Source organism: Corticium candelabrum, chromosome 4 (assembly GCF_963422355.1).
Source record: "Corticium candelabrum chromosome 4, ooCorCand1.1, whole genome shotgun sequence".
NCBI classification, from domain to species: Eukaryota; Metazoa; Porifera; class Homoscleromorpha; order Homosclerophorida; family Plakinidae; genus Corticium; species Corticium candelabrum.
The window spans coordinates 4,704,488-4,722,386 of record NC_085088.1 but is presented as its reverse complement, the minus strand read 5'-3'; the positions used below and the strand labels follow the sequence as shown (position 1 = coordinate 4,722,386).

The 17,899-nt window shown below is 38.6% G+C and overlaps 3 protein-coding genes across 3 annotated transcripts in view; all 3 read right to left on the bottom strand.

The window, feature by feature from the left end:
• LOC134178455 (DNA-dependent protein kinase catalytic subunit-like) overlaps window positions 1-8,648 on the bottom strand; it is a 33,245-nt gene extending 24,597 nt beyond the window's left edge. The window contains 18 exon segments of the mRNA XM_062645333.1: window positions 185-231; window positions 289-457; window positions 541-625; window positions 857-939; window positions 1,000-1,095; window positions 1,152-1,211; window positions 2,099-2,191; window positions 2,253-2,317; window positions 2,935-2,965; window positions 3,025-3,072; window positions 3,127-3,237; window positions 4,554-4,666; window positions 4,727-4,770; window positions 5,845-5,909; window positions 5,973-6,047; window positions 6,118-6,210; window positions 8,356-8,429; window positions 8,507-8,648. Coding sequence (XP_062501317.1) covers window positions 185-231; window positions 289-457; window positions 541-625; window positions 857-939; window positions 1,000-1,095; window positions 1,152-1,211; window positions 2,099-2,191; window positions 2,253-2,317; window positions 2,935-2,965; window positions 3,025-3,072; window positions 3,127-3,237; window positions 4,554-4,666; window positions 4,727-4,770; window positions 5,845-5,909; window positions 5,973-6,047; window positions 6,118-6,210; window positions 8,356-8,429; window positions 8,507-8,648 — 1,494 coding nt within the window.
• Window positions 8,649-9,902: 1,254 nt separating this feature from the next.
• On the bottom strand, window positions 9,903-11,432 carry LOC134178111 (heparan-sulfate 6-O-sulfotransferase 1-B-like). Its single transcript, XM_062644903.1, has one exon. It carries the CDS (start codon window positions 11,331-11,333, stop codon window positions 10,152-10,154), a length of 1,182 nt encoding a protein of 393 aa, XP_062500887.1. The 5' UTR covers window positions 11,334-11,432; the 3' UTR covers window positions 9,903-10,151.
• A 36-nt stretch (window positions 11,433-11,468) lies between these two features.
• Window positions 11,469-16,679, bottom strand: LOC134178109 (short transient receptor potential channel 1-like). Its single transcript, XM_062644901.1, has 9 exons — window positions 16,139-16,679; window positions 15,902-16,074; window positions 15,564-15,806; window positions 14,953-15,483; window positions 14,023-14,879; window positions 13,762-13,963; window positions 13,584-13,697; window positions 12,008-12,184; window positions 11,469-11,867 (listed from the first exon to the last, which is right to left on the bottom strand). The coding sequence occupies exons 1-9, from the start codon at window positions 16,482-16,484 to the stop codon at window positions 11,670-11,672; spliced, it is 2,841 nt and encodes a 946-aa protein (XP_062500885.1). The 5' UTR covers window positions 16,485-16,679; the 3' UTR covers window positions 11,469-11,669.
• Between the last annotated feature and the right edge of the window lie 1,220 nt (window positions 16,680-17,899).

Sequence of the window (17,899 nt, the reverse complement as noted above, 5' to 3'; positions counted from 1 at the left end):
CACACACACACACACACACACACACACACACACACACACAAACACAACACTTCTGAAAACATTACAAACTCGCTCCACTGTGCTATGTGAGTTGTCAATACAAACATAGAATTTTAATATATATTTAAATTTCAAAAAAAAATTAAATACAAAATTACTAATTTCAGTCTTCTAACTAACATACTTGAAGTGATACTGGATGAGAAAATGTCCTGAGTAAGCCTTGGTAAACTACACAGACAAGAAGTCACAGAACAGCATACACAACAATACAAGCACTATGTGTACCAATGCTTGACACAAACGTCTTCAATAGGCCACCTCGTTGTGCAATAATAGCAAAAAGTCTATTGACTGCCCGGTATGCAGCAACACGAATAGAAGGACTTAGTCTTGGAAAATGTTCAAACAGCAACACAACAAGTCGTTCCAGAGATCCCAGAAAGTCACCAGTAACCTAACAACCAGGTTATCATTAAAAGTAAATAACAACACACATTTAGTGCTATTATAGTATAGAAACTTGTAAAGTCTCCTTACATTGTGTATTTCCTTGATTATGCTTGCTAATGATGTCAGGAAGTTGGGAAGATGATAGATTTTTTCTTCCAAAACTTCACCTTCACTAGTACAGAAACAGACATTTACACCAGGGCAATGGCAAAACGTCCTAAATACAATTGCGTACTCACGCAAGCTGCATGTGCACTTGCTGACGCATATGAGCATCCAAATGCACACACACACGCACACACACACGCACACACACACACACACACACACACACACACACACACACACACACACACACACACCACCACCACCACCAAAGTCACCAAGAAAGCAAAATACATACCTTGTAAACAGGTGTTCACTTCTTCTGATCATCTGATCAAACATGAATTTGACATCTTCATCTTTCATCAACATTTTACAAGGCTAGCAATAACAAATGTTCCTTCCTTCATTTTCTTTCTAAATTTTACGATATCAACTCACTGCAGCAAAATATCCATAACCTCTGACTGCTATAGACATTTCCCTTGTTCCTGTTGTAGTAGACTCAATGAGATCTTGAAATATCCGAATAAAAGTCTGAAAACTCAAAAGTAAGAAAGAGTGCAATAGGAGTATATTGACACTGTACAAACCTTGAAGACTGAAATGCTCGCTTCATTTGCTTGACCTCCATCAACTATTTGCTGAGAAACCTGGGCAAGCGTATCCACAAAAGTAAATACAAATGTGTTAGTGGCCATAAACAACAGTACAGTACATAAACTCTTTCAATTGACCATGCACATAAAGTACGGAAGTGCCAGCAGCTTATTTCCAAATTCACCCTAGTTGTCTTTTTAAAACCTTGCAAAGTGTGATACTAATGTGACAGGAGATTTGAATACAAAACCACACAACACATAGATGAGAAGTATACTTAATTAACTAAAGAGCCGCACAAACATAAAAATGCACTAATGCATATATAACAAAAATTAACTGAAATGCAGATGTAATTGCAAGCCCAAAATATTTTGCAGACTACTTCTTCTATCAGATACATATCGTAATGTCGCATACAAAAACCTTGCATATTTCTGTATATAAGCCAAATTGAAATTCAGGCTAATATTTAAGGCACTCAAAAACGGTTATATTCACAACAAGGTTATGTGCCATTTGAACAAGCAAGATGTACCAGGTGTATTATTACTGCAGACATGACAAACATATACCATTTGAAAAAGCAAGATTTGTTAAGATATTGACAGCACACTATTACACATGCGCATGTGCACATGCACGTAGACATGCTGAGTGTCTTGAACAAAAGCTCGGCTTCTACACACGACCGGCTTGTACACAGCACGAGGTCTTCAATTTTGCGGCTTTCATTTGAGATTGGCTTTACACATGACATTACGGTATACAACATAAGACTGGAAATCTGCACACAACAGCCTAGCAAACGTACACTTTGCACAAAACGACCAAATCACCTAGAACGATCCCGGCACGTATAAAGCACCGCGTAACATCATGCAAACAACTTAATTAAACAAAAAATCATAGAAACCATCTTTATAATTAGACGTCTCACCTGTTGTAGGAATGCTTCCAATGCATCAAAAGCAGCAAATTTCATGTCTTTGTTAACATGATTACACCATTTGAACATGACAGCATACACGCCCTACAAAGCAGGACATGCCATACACACAATTGCCAAAAATCAGAATCTAAGATACCACCACCTGATGGTCTTTTGTGAGATATTCAGGAAACAAGCCAGCATGTCGTGCTAGCAAGGCAAGACCTCCTAGAAAGCATAACGCAACTCTTCATAACCAGAAAGAACCTTCATAGCAGTAACAGAGAATAACCATAGACACTTCTAATGTAAAGACAAATGCCTAATCTAACATACCAATATAGAACAATAAGCTGTTTACCATATTATGTATTGGTGTGACTATTGAAACAGTTGTGTGTGTGTGTGTGTGTGTGTGTGTGTGTGTGTGTGTGCGTGGGTGTGGGTGTGTTCATGTGTGTGTGTGTGTGTGTGTGTGTGTGTGTGTGTGTGTGTGTGTTCGTGTGTGTCCGTGTGTGTGTGTGTGTGTGTGTGTGTGTGTGTGCGCGTGTGTGTGTGTGTGTGTGTGTGTGTGTGTGTGTGTGTGTGTGTGCACTCAGGCACAGGCACATGCCATTTTGCCCCAAATTTGCACCAACATCAAAAACGTCATTGTTTGCATAGTTCCACCACATCCAAGTATCCGAAAAGAAAGAAAACCATGCAAATTTATACACTGCCAAGTTAGACTTTCACAGAGCACAGTAACACTCGATTTTAAATCAAAACATCTCTGTCACAAGCCACTAGTAGTGTCACTGACACAGCATGAAATATTAGCATTCATTAATATCATAAGTACGCACCTTTGGGCACATCATATCGTGCTAATCTGACCTACACATAACAACACGATCTACACACTACAATCAACTTACGACTTTAAGTCCCTATACCTGAGGATCAATTGCTTTCCTGGTGTAACTAAAAAGTTCTGCAAGAACCTTAGAATCTGTTAGCAAACAAGTTGTACGTCACATTTGTAACACTTAGAAAACTTGATGTATCTAATCACCCGTTGGTGGAAAGTTCACTAGCAAAGCAGTAAGACCTTTCAAGCACCCAGATATGACAAGCATTTCTGGCTTCTTTGACTTCTTAGAAACCATCTGGTGATATAAAATGCAGCACAAGATAACAAACAATTACTACAAATCATGCATCAATAGATAATGCAGTGACAACATGATGACATAATCAAGTAGCAGTTTCCTGATAATTGACAGTTTTGTTTCTCTGAGTAATGAATATTTAGCCATGAATCCAAATTGTGATAGGTGCACCGAATAAAACTAATGCATATACCTTCCCAATGTCTAGATGTTTGAACCCAATTAATTGTGTTTATCAAGCAATGTTAACCAACAATACATAACATGACATGACTCAATAACCAAAACATAATTGTACATGTCTATAGAACTGGGAATCACCAGCAACTATCACGTTTTCGTCAAATGTTGAAATAGCAACTATGCTAAATTTGTAAGTAATGCCAAAGAGCCAGATAATATTGAACATCTTTCCCAAATTCTCTCCGAGTACAAAAAGAAGCAATGATTAGCTCTACAAAACTGTGTTGTACGTATCTCCTTTCAAGACTTTCACAGTGGCAATCCTAGAACTGCCGCTAATTCGAACAGTCACAATTGCAATACATGTAATAGAGCAATCAGGTAGTCATGTGGAACACTGTGCATGTAACTATACATGAAGTGGTTCACCTTAATTATTAAAACCTTTACAATTAATAATATATGTTATTACCCGAGGCGCAGAAGTGCTAAGGTACAGTAACGCCAGCAGTCACGTGATGAATAAAAACTCGACAACGTTGCCATGCCTACAGCACATGCGTTCATTGTCACAAGAACAGATGCCACCAGTTATGTACGTGTTGCAAGGGCTCACAAAACATTAGTGTTACTATGTCAACCACAATTTGTTTAGTTAATTAGATATGTCTTGGCATGAGGTGTCTAGTGACGTCCACGCGACCTTGTATCTCATGACATATTTGCATCCTCGTACACCTACTACGTTAGTAAGCTAAAAGCCAGGAGTTTAGTACGTACTATAGTGCTTCTCTATTTTCATAAGTTTCAGACAGATTTTGAAAATTCAAATCATTACCAATAAACCCTAAATTCAAGTACTTCAAATTGCTCAAAACTAAAAAATGTTTTAAACACACACAAACAAACAATTCTAATGCCTCTTCTGTCTATCAACTTTTGCATAATACATTGACCAAACAAGTCAACTGACAAATTGCTGCTGAGAAAAATATGCAAAGCGTGTTCAGAATTCAACATGCACTGACTGTGCTAACAGAAAAAATTGACAACAGACCAACATACATAAACAAGGGAATAAAATGTTATAAATTGAAATGGCAATATCAGAAAGTTTTACCCAAACGTACCTCTTCCTTGAGGTTGCTGAGATAAATGGTGAGCAGTCTGGAAGCAAAAGGCTCCATCTTTTCCGGAAACACTTCACCAATTGTTCCCAATAATTGATATATTCCACACCTCACTGAAACACAACAGTATTACCTAGGACACTAAAACGTATAGACACGGCTGAACTCTTTACCAGTTGCAGTGTGCTTTGTTGGTTGAGTGCAAGCCAGAAAGTATCTTTAAAACAAAATAAATAAAATTATACACAAGAGTTCATCTCAACATATCAGACTGGTGACAGTCATAATTCTCTACTACATTGACATTAAACGCCTGCATTCAGTACAAACAACATTATCCTCAATTTGACGGTATCATTTCACAGAGCTACATAGCTGTACAACAGCTCTCTCACTAGACTGTGCTCACAGCGAGCAATACACAAAACCAATCAAGCCTACCCTTTGCTATAACAATTTGTAAATTGTAAACAAGATTAGTCCACTTGCTGCTTGCCATTTTAGAACCATTTCTTTCACAAACTTCTGTGTAATAACTCTTAGTGTACGACAATCATCCCACCTCTAAGTGTCCTGGGGCAACCATATGCCAAATTTTAATGGCACATTCATTACTCCTGTTGCAAATACAATAAATCGAACAACAATGGAACCAATTACTTTACCTCTCAGCACATCCACAAGGGGTAAATATTTTAGTGCATGCTAACTTAATACCAAAATGTAGCTGTTAGTTTATACTGCCATGACAGCTGGAAACTGGTCAATTGGGTGGTAGCATTTGAAGTGGTCCCTTCAACACTTGTGACTCTCAAACGATGACATGTCAACCACAGCTTCCATCTCGCATGTGTAGGCTTGTTCAGAAAGAAAATGTCAAACTGAACGATAAAGTAGCTGTCAGCTGGTTGTCCCTGAGCAACCCTACTGTAGCCTCTCATTTCAGGTGTCCGGTCATTGGTTGTTGTGGGCACCCGGACAAACCGATTTGTCGTACACTGACTCTCATCATGTACATACAGTAGTGAATACATTAATGCCACAAATTTCATAAACAAATAGAATGATGTAAGTCACAGCTCTGAGATATCCAAATAAACATGCATTTTGCTGCACCACATTGGCATCACATCTAAGTCACAGGTGCACCAATAAATTCTATTTAAAATGGCAACAACGCATTTGACAAAAACATGATTGACGTTATTCCAAATCGACAATTTTGTGACTTGATATAAATTGAACTTCATACCATTGCAGTAATGTCATTAAACTAACAGAAACGACTTACTTTTCAACAACTTTTTCAATTTTCAGAGCTTCTTTCTGAGTAGAATGACGACACAACTGAATAACCTGTGATAAGGTACCATACAGTTAGCATACATGTATGACAGTAATTATACCGTAGCTCCTCACAGCAATAAATGGACCAAAAGTGGCTGCTTTCACACGACTGGCTTTCTCTCTTGTAAACAAAGATACACAAACATCCTACAGCATCAATGTACTTTAACACAACCAAATTATGTAATTAAACAAGGTGTACTATAATGCATTATACCTTGGCTGAAACGACGTAAGGTAGAAACTTTTTGCCCATCTTACCGACATAATTCTCAACTAGACGTAGAAGTTCCTCCTTGCAAGCTGCAAACTGAACATCAATATCATCACTCACACACTGATAAGACAGAAATCACTACACTCATCATCAAACAAACAACAAAGGCAAACGAAAAGCATTTGTGTTAACCAACAACAAAGAAAGAAAGATCGAAAGCTGCTGCTGTAGTACTGACTTCCATATTTATAAACTTTCACTACAATTTAATTTGTATTTAATCTAATCAAATTTTACTATTATCAATTAGTATTTGATACACTAATGAGAGTATAGGGGCAATGATACACAAGGCATCACAAGAAACAGTCCCTAACGGTTAGATAGCTTTTTCGCTTTCCAGCAAACGTGATTGTGACTACCCACCCAAGTAACACAACAAATCAATATAGCACTAAGCAAGCAATCAACAACAACTAAACGACAACACAAACAAAAGCCCTCCCTCAGCAGAGTCTGAAAACAATAGTAAACAGAATTAACAATTAGCAACATGCTCAGATAAGCCTCCACGTGAAGAACTCAAAAATTGCCTCAGCCATCAATCACTGCTGTGTCCATTAATTTAGCAATGTACAAATACTTCTATCGTACAATTTGCTCAATTTTAAAGAGTACAAATTAATACAAATGCTACATAACAAATATTGTGTATTTGGCACTCCGTGACTATTCTTTCTTTTGCCTTGCATTGGCCAATGTTTTGTATTCAACGTCGTCTGATACAAAAAGTGAGAATCATTATGTCTGTTGAGTCTCGTGCACCACTTCCCATCAGAAAGATCACAGTAACGACGTGTGTTCTCAAACACAAGACTCTCGTCTCGTATTTAAGCTTCATTCTTCAACTAGATAATATTTACAAACAAAGGCTAGGTAGCACCCTATATCTTGACAATTATAGCAAACTTTAAACTCAATATTTGCTAGCATGTGTCAGCAGTGGCGCAGCCAGAGGGGGTGCTCAGAGTGCTCGAGCACCCCGTGCCTTCTGTCTTGAATCACTGGTAGGAAATGTTCCGTCATCACTGCAAAGTTCAAATTAGTGCTGACACAGACAGTCCGTACTCCAAGGCAGGTACAGTACAACCTTGATTATCCAGACCTCAATTATTCAGACTTTCGATTATCCAGGCAAATTCTGTGTCCCCGACTTTTTGCGTTCCGGATAAAGGCACTATAATATATTTCACTTTGTACTCTAGGAATATGCTGTAGGTACAGCCTTTCATAAATGAGCAAATACATAACAGAGAATGTAATAATAATGTAATAAAAAGATAGCTGTTGATGACCCTTCTAGTGACCTGAATGTACAGTAAGTGTGGAAAGAGTGTGGTCTTGTACAGTAGAGAAAAATTAGTTGATATTTATCAACTTTTGATTATTGGACACTCGATTATCCGGACTTCTAACCTGTCTCCAGAGTAGTCCGGATAATCGAGGTTGTACTGTATGCACATGTGTGTAGTAAACTATGCTTGTTGCGATTACTGTATACTAAGTGTACTGCAATGAGCTTGACTTTCTTCACATGCCAGCAACACTTTACAAGTTAAATGAATGTACATAATATATTGTTTATTGTACCCAAGAGCCCTTGGTTTGCAATCCTGGCTACGCATACAAACCTAACAGAATACATTCACTTTATCATATCAGCTAATCTTAACATTGCTGAAACGCCAAGCAGTCGTGTGTAGTATTAACAGGTTCATAAATTAAATTAATTATTAAAATTAATTATTAAAATTAATTATTAAAATTAATTATTAACATTAAGTATTAAAATTAATTATTAAAATTAGTTATTAAAATTAGTTATTAAAATTAGTTATTAAAATTAATTATTAAAATTAGTTATTAAAATTAATTATTAAAATTAATTATTAAATTAATTATTAAAATTAAGTATTAAAATTAGGTATTAAAATTAAGTATTAAAATTAATTATAAAATTAATTATTAAAAGTAAGTATTAAAATTAAGTATTAAAATTAAGTATTAAAATTAATTATTAAAATTAATTATAAAATTAATTATTAAAAGTAAGTATTAAAAGTAAGTATTAAAATTAAGTATTAAAATTAATTATAAAATTAATTATTAAAAGTAAGTATTAAAAGTAAGTATTAAAATTAAGTATTAAAATTAATTATTAAAATCAGACTAGTCAACCTCATCCGCTCCAGCAGCGTTTCTTAAAAAAGTAAATAGACCTCCTTCCTTGAACAAAAGAGACGAGTAGTACGCTGCACAAAAAAGGAAATCACATAAAGCAATTGTAAACTCATTTGTGTCAACCAACAGGTGAGCAAAACCAACTGACCGAGTTCTGATTCTGACAAACTTGACATACACATTAGAAAAATGTCTTCTGCAACGTTGTTCCCTTCGTTCGCTCTCTGTGCAGACGTAGACTGCAAAAGGCCGTTGAGCTCGCGGAGAAGAGAGTGCAGGCGGTCCGCCATTGCGCGCGTTTCCTCGGACCCAGACTCTTTGGACGCGCGAATTACAATTAAAATCAATTAATATGTTTATATATGGGTTGAACGCTACAACGTGCTCCTAACGATAACTATTAATAACTCACAACAACGTACACGACAAGCAGGGAAGCTTTAAACTTTGTATATTTGTGTATTGTCTAATTAAATAATTGTTTAATTAATTAATTATGTACAAATTGATCTCTTATGACTGCCCAAAGCAATACATGTAGCGTATAGTCTTTGACAAAAGACAGGAACAAGATAAAATTAAACTTGACTAATTAATTAATAAATTAATATCTACTTATAAATTAATATCTACTTATCAAACAAATTAATTAATTAACGTTTTCAGTATAGACCTCTCTAGAGTAGCAGTGAATAGATGGCAACATTTGAAATAACAGGCACCTAGAGACACTCTACTAGTACCTACTAAAATATTAGAGTGTTGAGAGGTGAAACAGAACCAAGTCACTAGAAAGGCAACATCACGTGATACAGTCCCGTTGCTAATCCTCGCACGGAAGGACCACCGAAAGCAAAGGCAGGCCTAAAACTGTACATCTACGATGGTGAAGCCGTGACTGCATGTTAGAGTACTAGCCCAAAATAATTATAATATCCAGGCACTGGCTCTGGCCCGTTTTAGGAAGTGATATACCTACCGTACAGCCTACTGCAGCATGATCCACATTTTTACTAATAAATATTGTCTTGCCTGCACACTCACGGTAGATTACCACATCTTGAGAGTGTGAGGAAATACTGCCACTAATCACAGGCGCCTAGACCATTTGACACATGCTTACCTGTCTATCTCTAACTAAGTGTCAACACAAATGAGAAAGACATCTTTGCCCCTGGAATCTCGTGTACATATGATCGAGTGCTCTTGTACAGTACATACAAAGCTCGGTACAGTCTCGATCAATGGACATGGATTACATTGCATGTCTTGTTCCATTTTTTATCATGCATACTAGCAATGTCTTCTACTAGACATGCAATACAGCATTTGTCTTGCGTAGCTATGAGTTCTACGTGAACCTGTGACTTGCTAGTGAAAGGTGGCCAGAGACACCATTGTTACATAACAGAAACTGAAGTAGGGAGTGTTAGGCAACTCCAATGTGTTCAACAGTTTACTTTATTGTTAAACTTTGTATTTATTACATGCTCTTTCGTCATGCATGGCAACATCTACACATATTGATTCCAATTGAATTCCGAATTTTCCCAGTTGCTCTAATTAATTCCTTCACATTATAGTTTAACTATATAATTTAAAATTCCTGACAAATAACACAAATGTCAATGTCAGTAATAAAGAATCTAGAGAATAGACTAGAAAAGCAGTCTACCTAAAAACAATATCAACTGCAAGTATCAAGATAACTAACTTCAATACACAAAAAGTACTCCAATGATTAATCATCAAAATAATTCAGAAATAGTGATATCCTTATTAGACCCTAGAGATCATGTCTCATCATCAATGGTATCATCATTGACCAGCAACAAGTATTGCTGATATTTGGTCCAACGAAATGTAGAATTGTTTTTCATTGCCTTGACCCTTTCAAGAAACAACTTCTTGGCATAGCTGTACAATTGAATATCTAAATCGTTTGTTTCCTCGATCTTTGCTATGTCGTCGTCTGTCAATACTTCTTGTTCTGCTCTTGCGTTCACCTTGCTCTCATTTCTCATACTAAACTGATCCATGAATTTCAAACCAAACGTGTACTCAAACAACTCCTTGGTCTCAGTCTGGTATTCGTTGAGCCCAAAATAGGCAAGAGTTCGAAGATTAATCATAGCACTGTTGAGCATCATTTCATCTCTCTCCTTTTGTGGGTAAGTATTTGTGTTATAACAATCAACTAGACTCAGATTGGCCAGCATCCGTGTCTGGCGATTAATTCCAAGATTCGACTTGCAGCTTAAAAAGTTATCGAGTGATACATTTGGCCATCTCTTTCTCTTCGAAAATCCTGGATAGCAATCCGGCAGCTGCTTCTGCGTTACTGGTTTCTTGTTGCAGTGATGCTGTGAAGCCCATGTTGCACCACGTTTCACATGAGCAAATTCACTAAGGAAACGAGCCACTGGCTCCCTCAGAATCGTCACATAAAAGAATTGACGCTCTTTCGGTCCTTCCTTTCTATTTATAGTTTTTTCAACACACTCATGCAATTCAGTCCAATCAGCATGAAGACCACAGGGCCAACCTCTTGTAAAGCGAGAAAAGAGCCACATCTCCTTCTCAGACTTAGACTCTCCAGGTGACTTCCCTGGTCGAAAACATTTTGAGCCTTTAGGAGCCTTCATTGCCCTACCACTTCCCTTTCTAGGAACTTGACAAGGTCTCCCGACGTCCAAAAACAAAAGATGACGACCGAACTCTGTTCCCCCAGTCTTCTGAATATGAAGAAACACCATGACGCCCGAGTTTTCCACTTCGATATCCACTCTTGCGGCTCTGTAATCGGGTTTCGGGTTTGGTTTTTCCACTAGTAATTCTGTGCTTGTTGTAGCACGACGAGGTGACGCGTAAACGTAAATAACGACCAGAATGCAGAGCGACACGCCGGCGAAGATTGTAGTGCCACAATTAGATCGATTGCGGGGGAACCTCATTTCCTCGCGGCACACTGGCATATGTTCTCCATCAACAGCACCGTCACAAATAGGTGTGAGACGCCGGACGTAAACTGTGAAAACGCAACCTCGTTGAGACACGTCTGCCCCCACTCGCGCATGCGCGTAATTAGTGACGATCGAAACGAGCAAGCACAGAGAGCCACTAAATTAATATATTAGTAAAAGTTTGACAGCTAGTAGACTGGCTCTTTTGCTACTTCATAGTCTTGCAAGAAATTATCGATTTTTTAACTAACACAAAAATCTAAGCGTCTCGTCATTGCATTCAATGAGATTTTAAAGTACAAACTCATTAGCAAGAATTATATACTTTAATGACAGACACAATGTACGTTAGTCTGGTTTGTCAGTAGAAATTCTTGTAACCAATGCAGCCAGTTGACACTCGAGATCCGTCAGGCGATCGCTCAAATGCTTCTCTAGTCGACGGAAATCTTCTCTGATGCATTGCATCGTCAACATCAAGTCGTTATCAATCGACTTCCTGTCTACTTGACAACATTCTTTGCTCGTGTTTATTCCTGACACGACCTGATAATAAAAACGATTAATTAAATGTAGTAAAAACAGTTTTGTTAGCCATACGGGTATGATACAAAATAAATATATAATTATTATCATTATTATTTATGGTACATGACAAGTTAATTAACAGAAAACTTACAACTTACATTGTTTATAGTAGAGGTTAGCTCTTCGACATCGCCTTTCTTAGCTGTATCTTCCGATATTTGTTTCCGATAATGGCGTTGAAGTTGTTCAACTAGTTGGTTATTTGCCCACGTGATCTTTGTAAGAAAATTGACATCGAAGTTGCAAACATGTTGATGTTTACTCTTTGACGGAGACTAAACAGCAAATGATCAAGTAAACCAGTCAGTGTAGCAAATGCAAATTAGTTAATTAATTAGTATGACTATGCATGGTGGTTCACTGCGTTGCAGCATCATGCATGCACTGACATGTAGCTCAGACATTTTGATAAGTTTGAGATGAGTCTCGTTAATTAAAATCTCATGTGCGTGTCTAATTACACCGCCACTAGTCTAGGCTAATCATAGTTAGTGATAATACAATAGTTTATCCTAATAATATAATTCTAGAAATATATAATATAATATATGCTAATCATAGTGATTAACGCAGGTAATCTTTAAGGAAACTGCACTTTTAATGTCCTACAAACATCTATATATATATATATATATATATATATATATATATATATGTAATATTTAATTGAACATCATGACTACATGTAACACGGAAAAAAGACTGGATGTGCGAGAAAAGTATGATTTTTTATCTGATTTTGTCCCAAATGGAGAATGCCGGCAGGGGCGTACCGTGGCCATTGGAATTGGGGGGGCTGAAATACCCGAACACTGACACGCCCCTTTGACAAAAATTGTATTAGTAGCAACAATGCAGACCACAAAGTATTACGTTTACTCGTATACATATATACAGTATGGAGCAGACTAAACAAGCACCTATTTACTGAAAAATCATCCTGCGGTTTCCTCTTGCACAGAACTCTTACAAAAAGCTACGTAACGCTAGTTTTCACCTGACAAAATGGGAAACGCCCACAAAAACTGGGGGGGCTATAGCCCATTTAGCCCATGCCACGGTACGCCCCTGATGCCGGAAGCCCACGACAGCGGGAATCGTTCTTGCTACAAAGGTAGCAAACGTAGAGGACGTGCAACGTAGAGCAGAGAAACGGTGTACCAAAAACAAAACCTTCAGACTTCCCATCACGCGCAGGTGTCACGTGCTTCGACTGGAGTAGTGAAGCCTTGTATAAATGGTATTAGACTAATTATGATTAGAAGCGAAAAGTCTGGTGTGAACTAATACCGTCACTAGTACTGTGCACGTGTCAAGACGTTCAAGAGCAGTTCGTTGTCGTTTCCTACTTACATCTGTGAGCTAGACAATCACTATGTACATGTAGCTCTTGTCAAATTTTTCTTGATACACGTTTTTGTCTATGTTACATTAAACCGGGCACTTTACTTAAAATTTAGTTACAGGCAAGTCTCCTGTTAGCGTGAAACGTTAGTGGAATTGTCTCTATTTTGCTGCTTTGTTTGTGTATGTACACGCGCGCGCGCGCGCACACACACATACACACACACACACACACACACACACACACACACACACACACACACACACACACACACACACACACACACACACACACACACACACCACTACACTAAGCATTCGATCACTTACACAAGCGTATCGTCTCGGTATAGACAATATGTTGAACGGCACAGGAATAAGTTGAACAAATCCAGCAAATACAATATTCGCTCGTGCATACTTCCATTCTTGATCGGCATTTTCCTGAGAAGTAAACAAATTCCTACTCAGTAAAACAACATCACATAATTAAATCAGATAAACTTACCTGTACGTTTTCAAATGACGTAGATATAAGAGCAATCAACAGATTTGTTAGTGCAATGACTGCCGCGACCATCCATATAGCTAACATAAACGTGCCAATTATTGTCTCAGCTGGAGTCGTTTGCGTTCCCGTTATTTCGAACTCTTCGAGATCGATTACGCCAAACAAACCCCAAAACAACGACTGAAGACAATTAAATACCCTAGGAGAAAAATAGTGTCAATTTAAGTGAGCATGAGCAATATACGGGACGTTTGATACCCATCGACGGATGGAGGTACCTGTCCTTTCATCGTTTCATTGACTTCGCCGGAACTGTTGGTTTCAGCCGAATTCAAAGTGTCGTGAGCGTAGAAGTTGTAAGACGAATAAATAGCTGCAACACAAACTGAAAAACCGAACAAGAACACGGCGAGAATGACGAGAAACTTCGCGACGTCGATAGCGACGCGACGGAACGATATCTGAATCGGACCGAGTATGGAGTGAGCTTGCCAAAACGTCATAATGCGAACACATGCGATGAGACCGATAAATCCTAGAAGATGAACCGCTGCTCGCTGCAAATGAGACCGGTACTGATGATGACCGTCGGATGCGACGACGACAAGTCGAAGAAGAAAGTAGATTGTCAGTAAATTGACGACTGCAATGTCCATCCACTTTTTAAAGCTATCAAAATTAAAGTAACGCTTTCGTTTTAGACGTCTCAGCTGACAAATCTCTGTCTCGACTGATCCAAAAAGAAAGAGACACATAATTGCTTCTGTAGAAGTAAAGTGTGACATGGAGCTTCCTTTGTGAATGACGACGACCATGAGTACAACAAAAAGAATCAATGATATACTATGAGCAATATACGGTAGGATAGCCATCGGTGTCGTAGGAAACGAGATGAACAACCTTTTCAGTACCCTTACAAAAGAACTTGCAGTCCCAGACGTATTGTTCCTGTGCAGAGGAGTTAATACCCAAACGAATGGAGCGGCTAGGGAGTACATCAGAACGTGAACCACAAACAGCAGTAACGATTTTAACAACTCTAGCCAACTGAAATGCTGCCTAGAACCATACCAGACGTCCGTAACTGCTCTCTGCACTACAGAGTTAGAAATGAACTGCACCATGCAGAAACACAGACAACAGTCAGAACGGTTAGACAATAAAAGTGATTACCCATTCCACACTTACTATTTTCTGCTGATTTCTTACGCTTCCTTCAAGTATATCCTTTTCTAGAGCCGTACGAGCATCGGTGAGTGATGCGTTCTCCATCATGTCCACAGCTACTGTCTCAAATTTGTCTGCCATTTCCTGACACTCTTCTCGATTGAAGTAATCGATGTCAGTCATTTTCTTATACAAGCGACTCAAGCGAAGAGCCATTTGCAACGGTCTTGCCGACGCCATGATCAACTTGGTTCCTTCCGCAGCCAGTGGAGATAAAAATTCGTAATCCCTATGGAAAAGCTGAGCATCGACAGTGTTGCTTCCTGCGAAACTCATCGCTATAATTCTAGCGTCGTCGGCCGAGTTTCTAGATGGAGCACCGCACAATGAGCTCGACGGATCACTATTGCTGAACGATCCTGCAAGAGGAACCGCCCCTCTATTTAGCAAGAGCTTGATTTTTGCTTTAGCGTCTCTCGCACAAATAGCAGCCTCCAACAAAACAGGACATTTGACGTCAGCGTTCGGATTTGCACCATTGTCGAGCAAAAACTTTACATGCAAACACAAACAAATTTGCAATAAAATTGATTGATAGTCAATATTAATTAATTAATAGAATCCGTAGATACCTTCACCGATTCTGAACTTCCGTAAGTCGCTGCAAATGCCAGCAAATTGTCGACGATGCCAGAAAAGTCCAGCGGTGTCTCTTCTATGGTGCTCTGCAAGAAAGCGGCCCAATCGGGTCGGGTCGCTATCACGTGACACAAGATGGTACAGAACCATCGGTTGTCCGGTGGCCAAGACCAGACTCGTCTCTCCACCAGATTTCGGCGATACGTCTCTAGATTGACGTCCTTTATAGCATGATTCTACAAACAGAATCAAACTCTTTCATAATTTTAAGTAAATTAATAATTCCATGCACGTTAATTAATAAGGTGCATGCGTGGTTTGTTTGACGTACCAAATACAGACGCTTGAACTCTTCATCTGCAAACACATCTTCAGACGACTTTGCAAACAAAACGCGACAAATGTCGGTCGGTACGTTAGATACAATAGCCTGATGTACAGATGTGTTTCCTTGCCAGTCTTTCACATTCACGTTACCGCCGTACAAGAGGAGCAACTGCATGACTGCGGAACAAAATCACGTGACTTTCGCCAAACGTTAACATCGACCGACACTCTAGAGACTCGCCCTGCAAATCTTCGGCGACGTTTTCGTCGTCGACCGGACTGTCTGGCTGATAGCGACGTAGTACCTCATGCATTGCAGTCCTCTTCTTGCCGCCGTACCGTTTGTTGGGATCGGCACCTTTCTCGAGTATCTCTTTTACCGCCTCGGCTCGATTGCTGTTTTGTGACGTCACTGCACGCAGCAGAGACTTTGTCAACTCATCTTCTTCTTCGTTTACCGTTTCACTTTGAAAGTTTCTCGTCAGTTCAGAGTACAATGCGTTTGTGAATGCCGTTTCGGCTTCGGTCGAATTAGTCGCTTGGTCGTTGGAACTGACTTTGCGCGACAGAAGATCATCAAGTTCCATCGAGCACAACAGTTGCAAATGTTACAATCCGGGTTACAAAGTGCATGTGTGGAGGGGTGTCGACACGCGGTCACTAGACCGGTGTTACTGTCACAGTGAGCGCGGAGGAAGGCTTGGCTTGCGAGGCCGTGTCCTTTGGAATTTGGCATCCCACGGAATTTGGTATCTCCGAGCCATGCTTATTTACTAGCTAGAGAGAATTTGGTATTTCGTTGAGAAGTTTTGCATCCCCGAACTGACTAGAAATTTAGTTCTTCAGATGATGTGACAATAACGCATCCTGCATATTACTGTACATACATATAAAGTTACAATCAATCATGTAAAATTTTTATCTCTAGATCAATAAGACATTTGGTTCGTTTAAATTCACATCTACATTCAGTGTACATGTACACCTAATGCGGAAAAAAATGCTATATAATATGAACAATAGTTGAGTTCGTAACAGCTGCAGTTAGCCAACATTTCCACTTATCCAACAGGGGTCCTGTCCCAAGGGGGTCGGACAAGTAACACGCGACTATATATGTCCCGTCTAGTCGCTAGATAATGCTGTGCTTAGCTTTAGAGCTAAGAGGAGGCGAAAGTAAACGTAAGTTTTCTGGAATTAGTCTCTAGAGTCGTTGAGAGTGCATGTGGTTACAACCGTTACAGATTATTCATTAATTAATTAAGTCTTAGAATGATTTCAACAAACTAATTGATTTAATTAATAAAAACCTGTTCATTCTCGTCATCTCAAAAATCTAATAGAACTGCATGAAGGCTTTTTTGTGTAGAGGAATGAGCTAAATTACCATGGAGCAATGCCAAAGCCAGAGTCTACAAACACAGACTACTTGACGTAATCGCAAGCGAAAGGAGAACATACCAGATACTAGATAAACTAACTTATAAATACTAGATAAACTAACTTACAAATACTAGATAAACTAACTTACAAATACTAGATAAACTAACTTATAAATACTAGATAAACTAACTTATAAATACTAGATAAACTAACTTATAAATGCTTATTTTTGAATAAACCTTGAACTTGTGAGTTGCTTAGTTTAGTGTGTTAGTTTCGTGTTAGCATAAATTAGTACTGTACGAGTTGTAATATAGTGGCACAAGACTCTGGAATAGATCAGTCATCAGACTGAACAGTTTACCTGTACGTCGTCTCTTGAACTCTAAAAGAAACCATCAAGTAATCCACGTACTGTAGCCTTGCATTAATTGTGACGTCACCTATTGTGACATCGCCTATATTATACGCTCTATTTCGACTATTCGAAAGCGAAAAACTGTATATTCCCTTGCGCGCTATGCTCTTGAATATCGTGCTTAGCAATCCGATCGATGTCGGACGCACTAGAGAGCTTTATCGCTCAAGGATCGACCACAGAAAGGGAGCCCACCTATTG